General features: G+C 33.2%; 2 protein-coding genes across 2 annotated transcripts; both read right to left on the bottom strand.

Moving 5' to 3' along the window:
* Positions 1–6,753: 6,753 nt before the first annotated feature.
* LOC107622150 (uncharacterized) lies at positions 6,754–8,136 on the bottom strand. Its single transcript, XM_021114096.2, has 4 exons — positions 7,927–8,136; positions 7,147–7,353; positions 6,954–7,046; positions 6,754–6,849 (listed from the first exon to the last, which is right to left on the bottom strand). Exons 1-4 carry the CDS (start codon positions 8,134–8,136, stop codon positions 6,754–6,756), a joined length of 606 nt encoding a protein of 201 aa, XP_020969755.1.
* Positions 8,137–10,769: 2,633 nt separating this feature from the next.
* Positions 10,770–11,589, bottom strand: LOC148581860 (uric acid degradation bifunctional protein TTL-like). The gene is made up of 4 exons (XM_088494170.1): positions 11,344–11,589; positions 11,137–11,239; positions 11,078–11,082; positions 10,770–11,030 (listed from the first exon to the last, which is right to left on the bottom strand). Exons 1-4 carry the CDS (start codon positions 11,587–11,589, stop codon positions 10,770–10,772), a joined length of 615 nt encoding a protein of 204 aa, XP_088350296.1.
* Between the last annotated feature and the right edge of the window lie 8,469 nt (positions 11,590–20,058).

Below are 20,058 nucleotides of genomic sequence, written 5' to 3'. Positions count from 1 at the left end.
AAGTTAAACCAACCCGGATATGCCTCCAACTTGCTGATGGCTCTATTAAAATCCCATCAGGCATAATTGAGGACATGATTGTCAAGGTTGGGCCATTTTCCTTTCCTACTGACTTTGTAGTGCTGGAAATGGAGGAGCACAAGAGTGCAACTCTCATTCTAGGAAGACCTTTCCTAGCAACTGGACGAACCCTCATTGATATCCAAAGAGGAGAGATAACTCTGAGAGTCAATGAGGATGAGTTTAAGTTGAATGCTGTCAAAGCTATGCAGCATCCAGACACACCAAAAGACTGCCTAAGTGCAGATGTTATTGACTCCTTGGTGGAAGAGGTCAATATGACTGAGAGTCTCGAATCAGAGCTAGAGGACATTTTTAAGGATGTTCAGCCTGATCTAGAGGAACCAGAGAGAATGGAAGAACCTCTGAAAACTCCTCAGGAAGAGGATAAGCCGCCTAAACCCGAGCTCAAACCACTACCACCATCCCTGAAATATGCATTTCTGGGAGAAGGTGACACTTTTCCGGTGATCATAAGCTCTGCCTTAAATCCACAGGAAGAGAAAGCACTAATTCAGGTGCTAAGGACACACAAGACAACTCTTAGGTGGTCCATAAGTGATCTTAAGGGCATTAGCCCAGCAAGATGCATGCACAAGATCCTATTGGAGGATGATGCTAAGCCAGTGGTTCAACCACAGAGGCGGCTAAATCCAGCCATGAAGGAGGTGGTTCAGAAAGAGGTCACTAAATTACTAGAGGCTGGGATTGTTTATCCTATTTCTGATAGCCCCTGGGTAAGCCCTGTCCAAGTTGTTCCCAAGAAGGGAGGCATGATAGTGGTTCGTAATGAAAAGAATGAACTGGTTCCTATAAGAACAGTTACAGGGTGGCGTATGTGTATTGACTACAGAAGGCTCAATACAGCCACCAGGAAGGATCATTTTCCTTTACCATTCATAGACTAGATGCTAGAGAGACTAGAAGGTCATGAATACTACTGCTTTTTGGATGGCTATTCAGGTTACAACCAAATTGCAGTAGATCCTCAAGACCAAGAGAAAACAGCATTCACATGTCCATCTGGAGTATTTGCCTATAGAAGGATGCCATTTGGTCTGTGCAATGCACCTGCAACCTTTCAAAGGTGCATGCTCTCTATATTCTCTGATATGGTAGAAAAGTTTCTGGAAGTCTTCATGGATGACTTCTCAGTATTTGGAGGCTCATTCAGCTCCTACCTTGACCATCTAGCACTTGTTCTAAAAAGGTGCCAAGAGACTAATCTGGTTTTAAATTGGGAAAAATGTCACTTTATGGTGACTGAAGGAATTGTCCTTGGGCATAAAATTTCGAACAAGGGAATAGAGGTGGATCAAGCTAAGGTAGAGGTAATTGAAAAATTACCACCACCTGCCAATGTTAAGGCAATCAGAAGCTTTCTGGGGCATGCAGGATTCTATAAGAGGTTTATAAAGGATTTTTCAAAAATCGCAAAACCTCTGAGCAATCTACTAGCTGCTGACACGCCATTTGTCTTTGACACGGAGTGTCTGCAGGCGTTTGAAACTCTGAAAGCTAAGCTGGTCACAGCACCAGTCATTTCTGCACCAGACTGGACATTACCATTCGAACTAATGTGTGATGCCAGTGACCATGCCATTGGTGCAGTATTGGGATAGAGGCATAACGAGCTTCTGCATGTCATTTATTATGCTAGCCGTGTTTTGAATGATGCACAGAAGAATTACACAACCACAGAAAAGGAGTTACTTGCAGTGGTTTATGCCATTGACAAGTTTAGATCTTATTTAGTAGGATCAAAAGTGATTGTGTACACTGACCATGCTGCTCTAAAATATCTCCTCACAAAGCAGGATTCAAAACCCAGACTCATAAGATGGGTGTTGCTTCTGCAAGAGTTTGATATAGAAATAAGAGACAGAAAAGGGACAGAGAACCAAGTAGCAAATCACCTGTCCAGAATAGAACCAGTAGCAGGAGCGTCCCTCTTTCCTACTGAGATCTCTGAAACCTTCCCGGATGAGCAACTCTTTGCCATTTAGGAAGTACCATGGTTTGTAGACATTGCAAACTATAAAGCTGTGAGATTCATACCCAAGGAGTATAGCAAGGTGCAAACAAAAAAATTGATTTCTGATGCAAAATACTACTTATGGGATGAACCATATCTCTTTAAGAGGTATGCAGACGGAATGATCCATAGATGTGTGCCTAGAGAAGAGGCACAAAAGATCCTATGGCATTGCCATGGATCACAATATGGAGGACATTTCGGAGGTGAGCGAACAGCTACCAAAGTTCTCCAGTGTGGCTTCTACTGGCCTACTCTCTATAGAGACTCCCGAGAGTTTGTACGTAACTGTGACAGTTGCCAGAGAGCTGGTAATCTGCCTCACGGTTATGCCATGCCTCAACAAGGGATCTTAGAGATTGAGTTGTTTGATGTATGGGGTATTAATTTCATGGGGCCTTTCCCACCATCATACTCAAACACTTATATTCTGGTGGCAGTAGACTATGTATCTAAATGGGTAGAGGCAATTGCAACACCCACTAATGATACTAAGACAGTGATGAAGTTCCTCCAGAAGCATATCTTCAGCAGGTTCGGTGTCCCCAGGATACTGATCAACGATGGAGGCACTCATTTCTGCAATAAACAGCTTGACTCTGCTCTGGTCCGATATGGAATTAACCATAAAGTAGCAACTCCATATCATCCACAAACAAATGGGCAGGTTGAAGTCTCAAATAGAGAACTAAAGCGAATCCTGGAGCGGACTGTAAATGCCCGTAGAAAGGATTGGGCAAGAGGTCTGGATGATGCTCTGTGGGCATACAGAACAGCATTCAAGACTCCTATAGGGACCTCTCCATACCAGCTTGTGTATGGAAAAGCCTGTCATCTGCCAGTAGAACTGGAACACAAGGCCTACTGGGCAACCAGGTTCCTAAACCTTGATGCTAAGGTAGCTGGAGAAAAGAGATTACTCCAGTTGAATGAGCTAGAGGAATTCAGATTCAGTGCTTTTGAAAATGCTAAAATCTGCAAGGAGAAAGCAAAAAGATAGCATGACAAAAGGCTATCATCTAGAGTCTTTGAGACAGGACAGACGGTCCTGCTGTTCAACTCTAGGCTCAGATTGTTCCCCGGAAAATTGAAATCCCGGTGGAGGGGCCCATATGTGATTACAAGTGTGTCACCATATGGCTATATAGAACTTCAAGATATTGATTCTGACAAAAAGTTCATTGTTAATGGACAAAGAATCAAACATTATCTTGAAGGTAATGTTGAGCAAGAATGCTCAAAGCTGAGACTAAGTTAAAAAGCTCAGTAAAGTCCAGCTAAAGACAGTAAAGAAGCGCTTGTTGGGAGGCAACCCATCTATTATCAATAATTAGATGTTTGTAACAGTTAGATAAGTCTTTTTAATTTTGTTTCCCTTGCTAATTAATATATTTTTAGTGAAAAAGTCAGGAAAATGGAGGTTCAAGACATAAAACAGCGAAATCACAAAGGAAAAGAGCTCACTGGTGTCAAAACGCCAGTAAAGAGGCAAACTGGGCGTTAAACGCCAGAATGGCTACCATTCTGGGTGTTTAATGCCAGTAAAGGTAGCATTCTGGGCGTTAAATGGCAGAATGGGCAGCATTCTAGGCGTTTAACGCCAGAATTGGCAGCATTCTGGGCGTTTAGAAAAATGCCCAGTGAAGAAGGATTTCTGGCGTTTAACACCAGTCAGGGTACCTAGCTGGGCGTTAAACGCCTAAAATGGCCACCAGATGGGCGTTAAATGCCAAAATGGATATCATGGTGTAATTCTTCCTCTCTTCTACTCCAATTATGTTTCTGCTGCTCAAAGAGATAAAACTGAAAAATATCTCGTGCTGATCGACGAGACAAAAAGAAAAGTCTCGTGGCTGGGTACGAGACAAAAAAAAAAGTCTCGTGGCTGGTTACGAGACAAAAAGTCTCCAGAAGTTGTTTCAAGACCAGCAAGTGTTATTAAGTAAAAAAGGGCTAAGATTCAACCCCCATTCTCTTAACCACTGAAAACCATCAATAATAATAATAATAATAATAATAATAATAATAATAATAATAATAATAATTTATTATTATTATTATTATTATTATTATTATTATTATTACTATTATTATTATTATTATTATTATTATTATTATTAATTATAGTAGGTAACTTTTATTATTATTATTATTATTATTATTATTATTATTACTATTATTATTATTATTATTAATTATAGTAGGTAACTTTATAATATTTTCCCAATAATATTTTTTCAGTCAAAATTATCTTTTAAAAATTGATGCATTGACCGATGATATTTTAAAATTTGAAAATTCCTAGTACTACTAAGATGCACGGACAGGTCATAAAAAATAATATTCTCTCTTTAAAATTAAATGTTGGTCATCTCCTTTTGGTAAAAATAGTATTATAAATTGTTCTTTCTCAATAATTTTGGTCAAAATAAAAGCTTTTATAATAAAAAAAAGGATTGAAAAATATCAAATTTGAAAATGTTTGTATGCTCTCAAATTTTGATTTTAAACATTGATGCATTTATAGTATTTTAAAACTTGGAAATCTGAAGAGTTTGCAAAGATCGCAAATTTATAATCCTTTCACCTTACAAAGAACTTCTTTTCCCGTTGTAGAAGTTAGACCTGGTCATATTAGCACCCTATTAAATGGGTTATATAGCTCATTGTTAATTATTTTTGTTTTCCACAGATATTGAAAATTGACTATGAATATTTAAACTATTATCTTTCCATCAAAAGAAAAATCCAAGGTACTATGGTTTAATTATATAAGTAGATGATTCGAACATTGCTAACACATCAATTCGAAAAATGGAATTCACTAAAGTTTTATTTCGTATCATTGTTTGCTTCTTTCTCCTATCACTTGTTTATGACACTATAGATGCTACTAAAATTAATAATTTTATGGAATGTGTCGATCGTGATGTTTTAGTCGATGCAAATTCAATCAAATAGTAAAGTGCCGTCATGGTTTACGAGGACTTTTTCTTTTATAAAATATTTTGTCAAAAAATATAGGTCTTGATTATAATATTTCAGTTAATTAGTCCAAATTCAATGACAATAAAGTGTTATCACTGTCAAATTTACATAAACCTCCTCTTGTAAAATATTTTTTTAAAAAAAGTATAGACCTTAACCATGTTTTAATTGGTTCTTCAAATCCAGTCGATAATAAAGTGTCGCTGCTGCCAAATTCACATGAACTTCCTTTTGCAAAATACTATTTTTTTTCAAAATGTAAGTCTCGACCATAGTGTTCTAGTTGGTCCAAATTCAATCGATAATAAAGTGTCGCTGCTGTCAAATTCCCGTGGACCTCTTGCAAAATACTCTTTCTTAGAAAATGTAGGTCTTGACCATAATATTTTAGTTGGTCTAAACACTACCAGAAATGCGGTGATTAGTCACGGAAAAAACCGTGGCTAAAATCAACAAAATCCGTGGCAACTAAGCGTTAACAACGAATACATTTTCGTGGCTAATAAAGGCGACGCCTTTTCAGTTAGCCACGGTTTTCGGCCGGTTAGCCACAATTTTATGATTCGTGGAGACATCTAAATAGCCACGGTTTTTACGTTATTGGCCACACTCTAAACCGTGGCTAAATGACAACAGTGTAACCAATGAGTATAGTTTTGCCACAATTTTTCCGTGGCTAATATTGACAGGTTGGGCTTTTTTTGCCACATTTTTTCTGTGGCTAAACGTTGTTGGTTATTTAGCCACGGTTTTTTCTGTGGCAAAAAAAAAACCATGCACAAAAAATATTTGATAGGCTGGGTTTTTTTCCACGCTTTTTTTTTGTGGCCAATATTATGGGCTATTTACCAACACATCAATCTGTAGCTAAATTTTTTTTTTCAATTTAAAAAAAAAACTCTCAACTATAATTACCAATTGAATATTTTTTTTAAAATTAATATTGCATATATTTATTTCTACACTAACATATTAAAATAATTTTATAACAATATAAACAATCCAAGCAACGATAATAACATTAAAATAAAAAAATAGCAAACTAAGTAATAACAGTAAATTAAAGCATATGCATTGTTCATATATATAGAGTAATAACAAAAACCAAGTTTTATAATTCTGTACGACAAAAAATAAAAGTATCTCTAATAACAGTACAAACTAGACATAAATTAAAACTAAAATAAACATGACATGAGGTGCATCATTCCGACTCAATGTGTGGCACAGAATCAGAGAAGGTAGCTACTTCATCACCGTATTTCTGTTGTAGAAATCTGTGGAGAGTTGTCACTTGACCTTTAACTTCTTGAAGTTGCCTTTCTAAATCTGCAACATGCTGTTGCAATGCACTGCTAGAACCTCCGCATATTGCCCCTCCAAAGATGCGCTTTGACTTACCAAAACCACTGGGACATGCAGCATTACTAAAGCCACGTACTCGCTTACCATTCTCAGGATCGCAAACTTTTCCAATTGCATCATCCGGATGAGCTAAGACCTTTGAATGAATACCTTCAGTGGCAGCACGCTCTTGGTCTTCAGACAAATGCTCTGCTATTTTTTCCTACAAACAAATGCACATCGCATTGGAGTAGAGTATTGACATAATCAAGGCAGATAAAAAAATATACAGCCATATAAAATATAATTGAGACACTCACAACTAATCATTGTCCTTTCCCGCTTACATAACTCCCATCTTTCTTTAGCAAAGTTGATACAATAACCTCGCTTCGACATACAGGCCTTCCCAATTTTTTTTCCTAATACAATAAATAGAATATTAAAGATAATCACAAATTTAATTAAAAGCGCTAATTTTATAGTAATAGCATAATAGTACTAGACTCAATAAAAAAAATATTACCATCTGAGTTGCTCTTCTAGCATTGCTTTTACTTCCACCGGTATGTGAAACTATAAGCTTCTCACGATTTCTGGCGTTTTGCAAACATTGTTTCTATGATTTTCAAGAATAAGAAACAAGTAAATAAATGTTACCAGATATCCATTATAAATATTCAATAAAAATAAAAAAAAAGCATAGATTAATTATTTACCTTTGTTTTAGGATCCATATAATGATCCACAAAAGCAGTCCATTCAACAGGCGGTATGTCTGAGGGATTCGCAGCCAGAATTTCTGTCTTTCTTTTGTTAGGAAAGAAGTACTCTCCCCATAAATTATACTTATGGGCCTTCCATCTATCACCTAAGGTCCTCAGAGCCCATTTGACGCCAGCAGCATAATCAAACTCAAAATTTTCCTTGAAATATTTCATAGAGGAGATCAATTATTAAAAAATATGTAATTTGATAACCATACTACAGATTATATCTTAGAAAGATAATATTAAAAAAAATTTTAAAGCTAAAGTTTTTCTGATTATAATTTTATTAGTTTTCATCAAACTGAGACAAGTATATATCTTAACAAAATTTTCCTCTCAATTTTTTCTAATTCCAAATATTAATTTCAAAACATTCATGAAAATAGCAATTGGAACGGGAAAAGAAATCCAGGAAGTGTATCCTAACTCCTAAGAATGAAATGCAACTAACTTGACAATATTGATAGCAATAGCATATAACCTGCAGTAGTACCTGTTTAATAACTAATCAATTCATAAATCATAGAGCAATGGCATCTTGTTACAGCTTACTTAAAGTACCTCCAAATGAATCTATCTACACCAAGATTTCAGCTCTTACACACTTTCTTTTTAATAAGAAATAACAATAATAAACAGAAAACGCAAACCTAAATATAGGCAAGCTAGGAGCTAAATTAGGATGACAACAATTTAATAAAAATGCACATCAAAGTGAAATAAACTTACTTCAATAAGTTCCCATTGTCTTTTTGTGTTATCTTCTGGCATCTTATCCCATCTTTTGATTGATATGGGATAAAATATAATTTGACGAGCTACCTGACCAAGAAATCTCACAAACAGGTTCGAGCCATTATCTCGACCTTGTCCATCTGCATCCAACTCCATCATAACTTTTTCACTTTTTTTCAACGCCCAAACTTGAATCGCTGTCATCTTGCGAGTGATGATTTCTCCAGTAGAGATGTTTGAATTAATGGAAGAACGCCAAGTCAAATTAAACCAAAATTAAAAAAAGAAAAACAAAACGGCATAAATGACAAACTTAGATTTATCAAATTAATTGCACACATATATATCACTAATTAATCTAAATTACATACTAATCTAACAATAAATTGTATACACATATCGGTACCAAACTAAATATAGTATCCGACATTAAAAGCACAGTAGGCTTTCACAAAATTGTCACTATAAGTCTGAACTTATCAATTAAACAAGTGCGACTTTAATGAAACAGGAAATTAGATTATATGATTCAAGGCTGCTCTACCAACTTAAATGCCGAATGAATTAAAATGTCATTAATAACATTTATTGTTCTCAATCAATAAAAATACACATAACACAGATAGAACTATCATATCTAAAACTCTGAATCCCTCTTCATAAATATATAACATTTCTCTTTCTTTCTTTCTTTCTTTTATTTATTATTTATCATTATTTTAGTATATAATAGTAGCCATTGATACAAATAACATTACAATCTAAGTATGATTGTCTGGGATAATAACAATATATAATAGAAATAAGATTTTTGAATAAAATTAAATTCTGACATAAATCTAAGAGAAGAAAATTAAAGAAGCTAAAATTCGTATTAAGATAAAAAAATACTAATAATTTCTAAAAAATAATGATAAAAATTTAATAAAATTACACCGTGATTTATTTTCTAAAATCATATTTTTATTTTTTTAATATTTTATTTTATTTTGTCTTTGATTAAAATAATTAAAGGTGACTATTGGTATTTTTTTCTTTTTTTGATCACGGACAACTGATAAAATTATAAATAACAAACTATAATAATTAATCAACCATAACAACGAAAAGCAGGGACTTATTTAATTCCAAATTCAAGTACGGTTCAAATTTTTAACTTACCAAAAAAATTTAATCCGTCTAATTAACACTTACATTCAAAAATTAATTTCAACTAATACTTAATATAAACAAACAAATTACTGCAAACTATCCTATTGTTTAGCCAAGAGACTACAAGACCTGATTGGACATAGAGTACAATACAACAGGTGTCCATTTTTAAAAGCTTCCACCTAAGTTCTATATGTATAGAAAAAAATTACATTCTACACCATAAAATTCACCATCCAATAGTTTTAAAATATATTTATAGTTACACATATCCAAGAGAAGACAGAATATTCACAAATATGCTTTGTGCAGAGCAAACATAGAAGGAACCAAAACTAAAGGGAACAAAAACTGAGTTGTGTAAATTAAAAAAATAGGATGAGAAAAAAAATCAACCAGCACAAAGTCAATAGATTGGACTCAAAGAGAAGTTAGAGTTTGAATAAACCTACCTTTAACCTTCACAAGCAGAGGCTCATTTTCATCTCTTTTATTCTTAGGTGCAGCAGGTTCTGGTAGATCAACACCACTTTGATTTAACATCTCCGTCTCTGAAATTTCATCCCCATCATCATTGAGACTTATTTGTTCCAACCTATCTTCCGAACTCAAGTTTATGTCTTCACTTTGTCTTCGTAACTCTTCAAGGATTGATTGTCCGCAGATATTACGTTTATGCTTCATAGTATTCTAAATGCCTGCGACACAAAGTTATAGACAGCGCAAAAAGAATTCAGAAAAAATAAAGGTCAAATAAAATAGTGACATAAAATAGTTCATATAATTGAAACACAAGAAATCAAATAACATACAAAAAAACATTACTAAGCATAATCCAATACAGCATATTCAGTAAGTTAATCATAGAGCATATTTAACAAGTAAAACTTAAATTCAGATTCAGAATATTTCCAAAGTTTTATCATTAATAATTGAAAAAAATCACTCATGTCCAACCATACTAAATCAATAATTTCCTACTTAGAAACTGGTAAATATATATGTGGTTCGGTTGGATAATGTTCCTCCGACCTTCTATAATCTCTTAAGTATTAAACCAAAACATGAACATCAAGAGTACTGACTCATATAACTAGATTCAAGAATATATGATTCATGTGGAATGAAAGGAAATTTTTGCAGTAACTAAAAAATTTTGAAAATATGAACAACTATATCCACTTTCATAATAACTAGTTTAATAGCAGTAAATTTTATATCACTAAATGGGATTAGCATTCATTTTATTATATAAGTAAATTGAGAAGCCCGATATAGAAAAAATCCCCATAGTAATGATGACTACGATTCCATTATGTGTTAGTGATATCAAACTATTTGCTTAGTGTTCTGTAATTATTTTTCTCGTGTCACTAATATTAGGGAATTTTCTCAACAAATTCTGTATAGATGTCTAAATTTTTGCAGTGATCATTCGGGGAATAGCCAATTTTGCAGCTTATGCATTTGCACATGCAATTCTTGTAAAACAAAGCATAAAACAACATCGTAAATTGAATTGGAAATTTCAATACTTCATACAGTGATGATCAAATATCATGTTCAGCTGAAAACCAAATGTAACATTAAACAGAAGGACTAAGCCTAGATAAAATTGGAACAGGAAACTAAGGGAGCTAATAATATAGTGGGGTTATGTTCAATGAAACTAAACTAGAAGCACATCAGACATAATATTCTCCTGGATACCAAATTTCACAAAATCGTCTAGCTTTCTCACGAGCAACAGGATCCAAATCCTCCTTCCAGAATGGCTTCTTGTTGAGATCAAAATCCTTTACCACAGCCTGGGTTTCTGGTGATTTAGTTGTAGAGCGAATATATCCTTTCTTTTCAAAAAACTTTGCAATGTATTGCTCTATGATGATAAATTGTTTTCGACGTGCCCACTCAAATTCACATGATGGCTTGGTTTTAACGCTTGTCTACATAGATAAAAAAAATACACTGATTTATCTACAATGTTACATACAGGTGCTAGCAAACAATTTTGGAAATAGTAAAAAGGAAATAACAATATATCTTTGTTACCTTCAGATCCATGTAATATAACATCTGCATCCCAGTCAGAAGAAATAGTAAAATATGGAAACCCATGCCTTTGCAGATACTGCACGCTAAGTACATATATCTCCTACAAGTTTTCAACCAGACCGAATAACTATAGAGAATTATTAAATGGTAACATCATGTTAAATTGGATAACAAAGCACAAATAGAATATTAAAGGCAGAAAACCTCTATACTAGAATCCATAGCAGAAGATGGGGCACTAATGTAGAATGCATGTGAAAATGGTGACTTTTCATAGATATTGGTGTGAGCATTGAGTGCTATCAGCCAAGAATGCACATTAATCTTGTTACACCAAATATCGAAGGCCACATCGAGTGCGTGTTGCAACGAGGAGAATGGAGAAGCAGAAGCCATCTCCGATGCAAACTTGATGCTTCCACAGCATTCAAGCAAGTCACGCTCTTCCATAGTAATCCAGGTTGAATCTTTTCTGCAAGGTCGTGCGATTGTCATTTTGTGTGACCTAAATAGTAACAAATACATCAAGATTTAAAAGCATAGTTAGTCATATTTTTTATAATTAGGATAATTAATCAGATTCATATAAACAAATAAAAAATTGAAAAATCACTGGAATCTACTAACAAAAAATTAGTTCTCATTCACTTCACACCCCAATTCAAATCATGCTCTTTATCAAGAGTTAAAGATGGAATTCAAGACAAAATGTAAACTTGACCATGAATAAATTTTGCATGTTTTTTGTTATTTGTATTTCTTACCTTTTTATTTTTACAATTTATTTATGGTGGAGTTAAATTTTGATTTACATACTTAAGAACACAGACACGAGTCATAACAATCGTCACCTTCAACGCTACAATAATAATCCATCATATATATGAAAAAAATATAACTGAGATAAAAAGTGATTTTTAGTCACAAGTAATTTATAAAATTAGTTTCTTTTGGTACTCTTTTGTACTCTTCTTATAATTTTAACATATATAACATGGATCATTATTATTATAGCATTAAATTCTCTTCTAATAATTTGATGATGATTGTATTGACTATTGTATCAAGTATGCATCTCAAATAGAATCAAAATTTAACTCCATCATAAATAAATAATAAAGAATAAAAGGATAATAAATACAAACATAACCACCATAAATAAATAGGAAAGAATAAATTGCATTTGATCAGAAAGAACATCGACAGAAAAAATGTGCATGGTAAAAATGAAAGAAAGAGTGAAATTGCAAATCATGATCCACATCTAATTTTTATACCGCTAATGAACAGCATAACCACACTGAAAAATTACTATTTAATCAAGAAGCGAAAATTAACCACGTTGGCAAAATTGTAAATCATGAATCACATCTAAAATTAAATAATTAACATACCTTAGTAATTCTCAGTGGCAGCACTGGGAAGGAGGGAGAAGAAACTAACTATCAGAATTCCTGAAAAAAAATTGCACCCTACTATTTATCTGAGGTTAATTACGCGGTTTAAATTTAAGAAAAAGATAAACTGCATAAAAATTTTTTGAAAGGGATGGAGGGAATGACCAAATTAAGCGCGGAATTAGAAATGGATATAGTTCCATTTTGTCACGGTGATCATTGGGTCTGTGGAAAATGAGAAAATCCATCTCAAATTGGCCACGAACAAACGAAAACGTTGGAAAACTCCATAAAATTTGGCCACAGAGATATAACACGTTGCTATTTATTAACACAGTCATTAAACTTTGCCACTGTTTATCCTTTGTGGGTACCTTCCCATTGGTAACTCCCGTGTTTTTGGTAGTGAAATCCAATTAGTAATAAAATGTCACTGATGGTCTGCTACCAAATTCAAATGAACCTTCTCCTGTAAAATATTCTTTTTAAAAAAATGTAAGTCTCAACCATAATGTTCCATTTAGTCTAAACCTATTTGGTAATAAAGTGCCGCTACTACCGAATTTGCATGGATCTCTTCTTGTAAAATATTCTTTTTTTTTTTAAATATAGGTCTCAACCATGATGTTTCAACTAATCCAAATCCAATTGATAATTTGGTATCATGAAATTTATCTTTTAAATATTTTTTGTTTCAAAAAATAAAAATCCTGACCAAGATATTTTCGATGGGTCAAATCCAGTTAGTAATATTGTAAACCCCGATTAAATTAGTTAATAAATTAGTTTTTAATAAAGAAGACTAGAAATATGAATATTATATCAAATTAGGATAGAGATCATCGAAACGAGAATTTTGACACTAATTTCGACGAAAACGGTCCAAGATTAGACCGAACGGATCGAACCGGTTGAACCGAACCCGTGGGCCCAACCGGACCAACCCATTAAATGAGCTTAAAGCTCGTTCTTCTCTTCAAAGACAGCAGAAGCAGCAACACATTAGGGGAAGGAGAAGAGAAATTCACCAAAACCCTTACGGTGATTTCAAAACGGCCGTAGCTCCTCTGTCCGAGCTTCGATCACCGCACTGTTTGCGGCCACGCGTCCATCGCATCGAGCTCTACATTTCTACCAGAACAATTTCATAGGTAAGCCATTAAATATTCTCAGCCATTCTTTTTCCCCAATTTTCGAAATATAGGAAGGGAAGTTGAATTTCTTTAATTTCTGATGTTTTAGGATCCAATTAGCTTGAGGAAAACGTTCACTCTTGCTTATGTAAAGCTTGGGTAAGGTGAGGAAACCATAATTCCATTTTAATTTCATTGAATTTGAGCTTTGAATATTAAATTGGATATATATGTGTTATGAATGTGTATTAGGTTATGAATAAATAATTGGAGCTTGGAATTATGGATATTGGAACTTGGAGGAAGCTGAGCCTAGTGTTTATTGAATTCTGGAAAGGCTGTGTTTATTATAATTAAAGTGCCTTGATTGTTACGTAGGAATCGGCCAAGGTATGGTTTAGGTTTCTTGCATTTAATATATAATGTTCTGTGAAAACTTAGGCTAGATGACCATAGGATAAGTTGGAATGCAGGTGTATATTTAATATTTAGTAATGGGTTGATGAATATGCTTGGTTTGGTTTGGTGATTTGTTTGTAAGATGATATTGATGGCTAGTTGGATCTTTGAAAGGATATGTGATTGAATTGTTAATTATATGGCTATATTTTGGTTTGGTTGAATGATGATTGATGAAAAGATATGGAGCTTGTTGAGGATTATTGTTGGCAATTTGGATTGGTGGTAATAGGTTTGAAAATAATTGGAATGGAAAATTTGAATAAAAAATGAGGTATTTTGTGTTAAAAGCCTAGGATTTGTGAACTATAATTTTTAGTTGAATTTTGGTTGTTGGATTTGAATATTGTAGGAGTATAACTGTTGATCTGAGGTAGATTTATTGTGGTGATTGTTATGATGATGAGGAAGGGTATGTTGAATTGAAAAGAATGTAGGTTTGGACCCGAAAAGGGTGGCAAAGTCCGAGTTTTAGAAGAGATGTTGCCGAAATTTTATAAAAATTAGAGATTTTGTTTATATGATTATTTAAAAAGATTTAGATTCAAAGGTTATATGGTTTGATTTTGAGTTATTAAGAAAATGAGCATGTTTTAAGTTTGATTCATTTAGAAAAGAATGAATTATGTTTTGAATTGGAACTATTGATGGACAGAATGAGAGGTGTGATAATGAAGGATAAGGATTGAATATTATTGATGTATGATGATGAATGAGTTGCGATTGAGAATGATGTGGATGTTAATGAATTATAATTGAATTATTTATATGGCTTATGAATTTGAATGATCTGAGACACGAGATTCCCTTGATAAAGTGCCGTGGCTTTTCACCACGTGTACCAGGTTGAAAACTCGATACTCTGTTGACCCTACGATGTAAGTGTGACCGGGCACTATATAAATTCCCGGGAATGTTACCCCCATTGAGCAATATTGATTATTCGAGATAAAGCTATGCATAGACTCTTGGGGATGCACGTCGGGGGACAGTCTAAGTACAATTCAGACTTGTCGGGTTCGTTGGATAACCGACAGATGAGCCTCATCAGCCATAGGACAGGCATGCATCATATGCATAATACTTGAATTATTTGCTTGTGCTTTAATTGGGTGTGCCTATGTGTACTTGCCATGTTAAATGTGTATTTGTTACCTGCAGTAACTGTAACCTTCTTGTTCTTGCCTTTATCTGTTTATTTGTCTGTGAAAATGCATGATGGAGTTGGAGGTATGGAGGAATGGCAGTATGGGACTTAGATTTTAAGGTTAAGTTAGGATTAAATATTCTTAGAAAACCACATTTTATGGCTCCTGTTTAATACTTTAAGCTCTATAATCTGAGTGTCGGTGTTTAGGATTGCCTCTGGCATTCCCAGGACCTTATATTTTATGTGTGTGGCACCTTTACCATACTGAGAACCTCCAGTTCTCATTCCATACTATGTTGTTGTTTTTCAGATGCAGGTCGAGAGGCATCTCGTTAGGCGTCTGGACTCTTGAAGCGGAGTGGTTACTGGGTAGTTTTGCTGTACAGTGATGTATATATATGTACTTAGTTTTCTCTCCGCATAACTTGTTCTTTTTGGATCCTCTTAGAGGTTTATGGAGAGGCAGGATTGTGTATATGTACTTTTGGGTTTTGGATATGTATGTATATATGTGTAAATATTCTCCGGCCAGTCTTGACTTCGCAAGCTGAGTTAGGAGCTTGTTATTTTGTATCTTTGGCACTCTATTCCTACTTCTGTCATCTTATGTTTAGTAGTTATAGTTTTCTTAGCACGCAAGTTAACTCGTTCCTTGAGCGTTGCGCTTTTATTTTGCGATTTTTATTTCCTCTATTCTTCAAGGCTCCTAACATATTATAATTCTTCTGTTATTATATGTACTCATTTTATTTTAGAGGTCGTAATACTACACCACCTCCGTTTTACGACTTAAGCGTAAAGCTTTGTGTGGTAAGGTGTTACAAATACGGCACGAGCAATAAGGGAAGTACTCATCTCAGATATTTTTTTTAAAGAACATATATATAGATCACCCCCATGGAATCTAATAAGTTTACCTGGTTAACTGTAATGCAACTATGCAAGTTTATTAATAAATTTTCAGATTATATATATATATATATATATATATTTTTTTTTTTTTTTTTGCATTCGTCTTACATTTTAGTTTTCGTATAAATTGGGTATTATCACTAACATTCGAAGAATGCCTCTCACACAAGTTTACCAAAAGAACAAATAACTTCACCACATAGACGGTATTGTGTCGACCTTTGATTAGAGCTATGTCGTTATCATCATATAACCGATATCTATGCAGAACAAAAAGAGATTAAAAGTGATACTTTTGTAATAAAATAATAATAACATAACACAATAATAAAAAGTGTTATCTATGAAAAATAAAATAATAAAAATAATTGAATACACGAATAATAAAATAATATTTTTTAACCAATGATGTGCACTACAAAAATTTTTAACGTTTGTTAAGTAAAACTAAATATAATAGATTTATTTTCACATTGAACTCAGCAGGACTTGATATAAGTATTTGTAGCTACTGTAATAGTATATAGTTTGTCATATTAAACTCAAGATTTGATGTTACTCAAATATGAATTAGATTTTTACCATTAATAACTATTTAAGATATAGGCTTTAGTTTCATTCCTTTTAATATTTTAAACATTAAATTCTTTATCAATTTTTTCGTCAAAAGATTTGCAAGTATTTAGGACATAGGCTTTACTTCCCTGCTTGTTGTAGCCAAAGCAACAAATAGTGGAGTCTGTTATATATAAGTTTGTTTATTAGATTTTCAAGAAAAAACACTCCCACAAAGAGTGTGAACTGAACTAACCACTTCTTAATATATGATTTTTTATATATCTTTACGTAATTGATATCTTTAAATTCTTTTAGAACAAAAAACTTACTATAACAAAGTATTATTATTGTTCCTTTTTAAATATTTTAGGTTTATATAAAATTTCATTTTTAACATACATTTAATATACATAACAATTTTTAATAAAATCATCAATGAATATTATAAAATATTTTTTTCACTTATATAGTAGGCCAACAATAAATCACATACATCAGAATGTATTAATTTTAATATTTTAGAACTTCTTTCTACTCTTTAAAAATTAAAGAAACTCTTGTTATTTTAGTTAGCATACAAGTTGTGTATGTATCTATTGTTTTAATTAATTTTTGAAATAAGATCATATTTCATCATATCATTTAATTTATAAAAAATTAACATGCATGTCCTAAACAATCATGCCATAAATAAAAAAGACTAACAATATAGTAAATAATAATAATAATAATAATAATAATAATAATAATAATAATAATAATAATTATTATTATTATTATTATTATTATTATTATTATTATTATTATTATTCAACTTTATTTGTGGGCTTGTTATGTTGGACTTTTCTTTTTCCATTACATGAACATTTTCATTAGTACTTTATTTTTTAACATCGTCTTATTTACTTACAATTCTGCAAAACAAAAGAGAATACTCAATTACTCGAGAAATATCATCCTTTTTGTATTTCATACTTCTTTTGATTTTTTTTCATAATGAAGGAAATTTGTCAATAATTAAAAAAATAATAATAGTTTATCCAAGTGTATGTTATGTTGCTTAAAGTTATTTAAAATACATTCAATTTCATGTAGTTGTTCTATAACAGATTTACCATCAACCACCTTATAACTGTATCCTCGGCCATGTATTTTGCTTTTAATTTATCCCATAATCTTTTGTGCACCCAACATTTTGGTAACATCAAACAATGCACAGTGATGCTGTAACACCCTACCATACAGGACTTTACGCTTAAGCCGTAAAATATGGGTGGTGTGGTATTACGACCTCTAAAAAATAAAATATATACATAGATGTAGTTGAAGAAATTTGTAACTAGGAGCCTTGAAAAAAAGTTTAAACAAAAACCGCAAAAAGAAAAGCGCATTTTACTCGAAAACGTAAAACCGGAGAAAAGATAAGGGTAAGACATAAGTATATACAAAGAGTCGAGTATCAAAAATACAGAATATCAAGCTCCAGACGCAACCTGTGAAGCTAAGGCTGGCTAGAGTATAAATACATATATAAGCATAAGTATATATCCCAAAGAACATGCATAAAGAAAACACCTAGTTCTCCAAAAAGCCTCTAAGAGAATTAAACATTATATATATATATATATATATATATATATATATATATATAGGAGAGTCTATAAACAAAAAATACATAACAGAAAACCCCAAAATATAACTTCCGAACTTTGCTTGCCATAGAAACCTCCAGACGCTCACCGAGGCACATCTCGACCTACATCTGAAAACAACAACATAGATATGGAATGAGAACCAAAGGTTCTCAACATGGTAATAGTGCCCACATATATAATATATAAAGTCCCAGAAAAGCCAGAGAAGATCCTACAACTCCGACACTCAAATTTATATCTTAAAGTTTATAAATTGAAAATCATAAACACTGTAGGTTATCTAAGGTTCTTATTTCTAATTCCTTTCTAACTTAAGTGCTAATTTTTGCCTTCCTCCAATCCTCTAAAACTCTGGTGCACAAACAAGAAATACAAACAAAGCAAACACAAGTGGGATACAGATACAGTAGGTAGTAAATATAGCAGGTAAGCATAATAATCACATAGGCAAGCACAATTAATGCACAATCAAACAAAACACACATATGCAGATGATATATGCCTGTCCTATAGCTGATGAGCCTCATCTGTTGATTATATAGCCAACCCGACATGTATGGTAGATAACCCAGACATCGTCCTCTTGAAAATTGGTGAGTGGTATAGTATCACGACCCTCACATGGCGAGTGGTAAACCACCTCGATCCCCACCATCTACGGGTGGCAAATCACCTCGATTCCCACATACATTTTCAATTGGAAAATAGCACATGTAACACCCCCACTACCAGAAAGTCATGCTTCCGGCTGTGCTACTCTGATAGCAAGAAGTATTACAACTACTTTATATATTTAATATTAAAACAGGAGCCTGTGACTCAACACCGTATCGCTGATTTCTTTGAAAACCGGAAATAAATAGTTTATCTTAAAAAAAACATGCAGGCATAGATTCATATACAAGACATCTTACATAATATCTTATAATATAATATATATATAAAACATACAACTCTTATCCCTCTTACAAAATTGTAATAACAAAGACGAGGGAAGAAAATAATCTAATCAATACAACAACATATAAACCAAACGCAGTATAACTCTCCTTAATGCCTCTTCATCTGGTTCCTGAAAAGGTAAAGCTGTAGGGAGGTGAGAACCTAACCACACGGTCTCACCACGGAGTTTCAAAGTTGTCATAAGAAGATATTTAATAAGAAAACTGTTTTCAAACTCAGTGATTATCATTGCCTTATGAATCTTTTAAAAACTAATAGGTAATCGTTCAAAACCTTTTCAAAGAAACAAAGTTTAATCTTTCAGAAATTCGAAACCTTTCCCTTTTTATAAGAAAATCTCAGTCAGAAACCAACCACACAATCAAACAACACAATCATTAATTCAGCACCAAAGTTCATTCTCAAATGTACCACGCCAGGACAAACACAGACAAGACAGACAAGGAAAGCACAGGTTTAGGTAGCAGTTACAACAAATAGTTCAAGTAGCAGTTAAGAACAGTTTAGCAATTAGGCAAACCCAAACAAGTTCAAACCCAAACAAAGCATACAAATGCATATGATGCATGCCTGTTCTATGGCTGATGAGGTTCATCTGTCGGTTATCCAGCCAACCCGACAAGTCTGAATTGACCTTAGACTGTCCCCCGACGTGCATCCCCAAGCGTCTATGCATAGCTTTTTCTCAAATA

The sequence above is a fragment of the Arachis ipaensis genome, chromosome B10 (genome assembly GCF_059453495.1).
Source record: "Arachis ipaensis isolate K30076 ecotype BB chromosome B10, ASM5945349v1, whole genome shotgun sequence".
Lineage (NCBI taxonomy): Eukaryota > Viridiplantae > Streptophyta > Magnoliopsida > Fabales > Fabaceae > Arachis > Arachis ipaensis.
This window is presented reverse-complemented; position numbering and strand designations above follow the sequence as displayed.

Coding starts and splice junctions, on each gene's coding strand:
- LOC148581860 (XM_088494170.1), bottom strand. CDS start 11,589: ATGGAAGAGCGTGACTTGCTTGAATGCTGTGGAAGCATCAAGTTTGCA. Junction 11,240..11,343: donor CTATGGATTCTAGTATAGAG/GTTTTCTGCCTT, acceptor GAAAACTTGTAG/GAGATATATGTACTTAGCGT.
- LOC107622150 (XM_021114096.2), bottom strand. CDS start 8,136: ATGACAGCGATTCAAGTTTGGGCGTTGAAAAAAAGTGAAAAAGTTATG. Junction 7,354..7,926: donor GACAATGGGAACTTATTGAA/GTAAGTTTATTT, acceptor AAATATTTCAAG/GAAAATTTTGAGTTTGATTA. Junction 6,850..6,953: donor CTAGAAGAGCAACTCAGATG/GTAATATTTTTT, acceptor TTATTGTATTAG/GAAAAAAAATTGGGAAGGCC.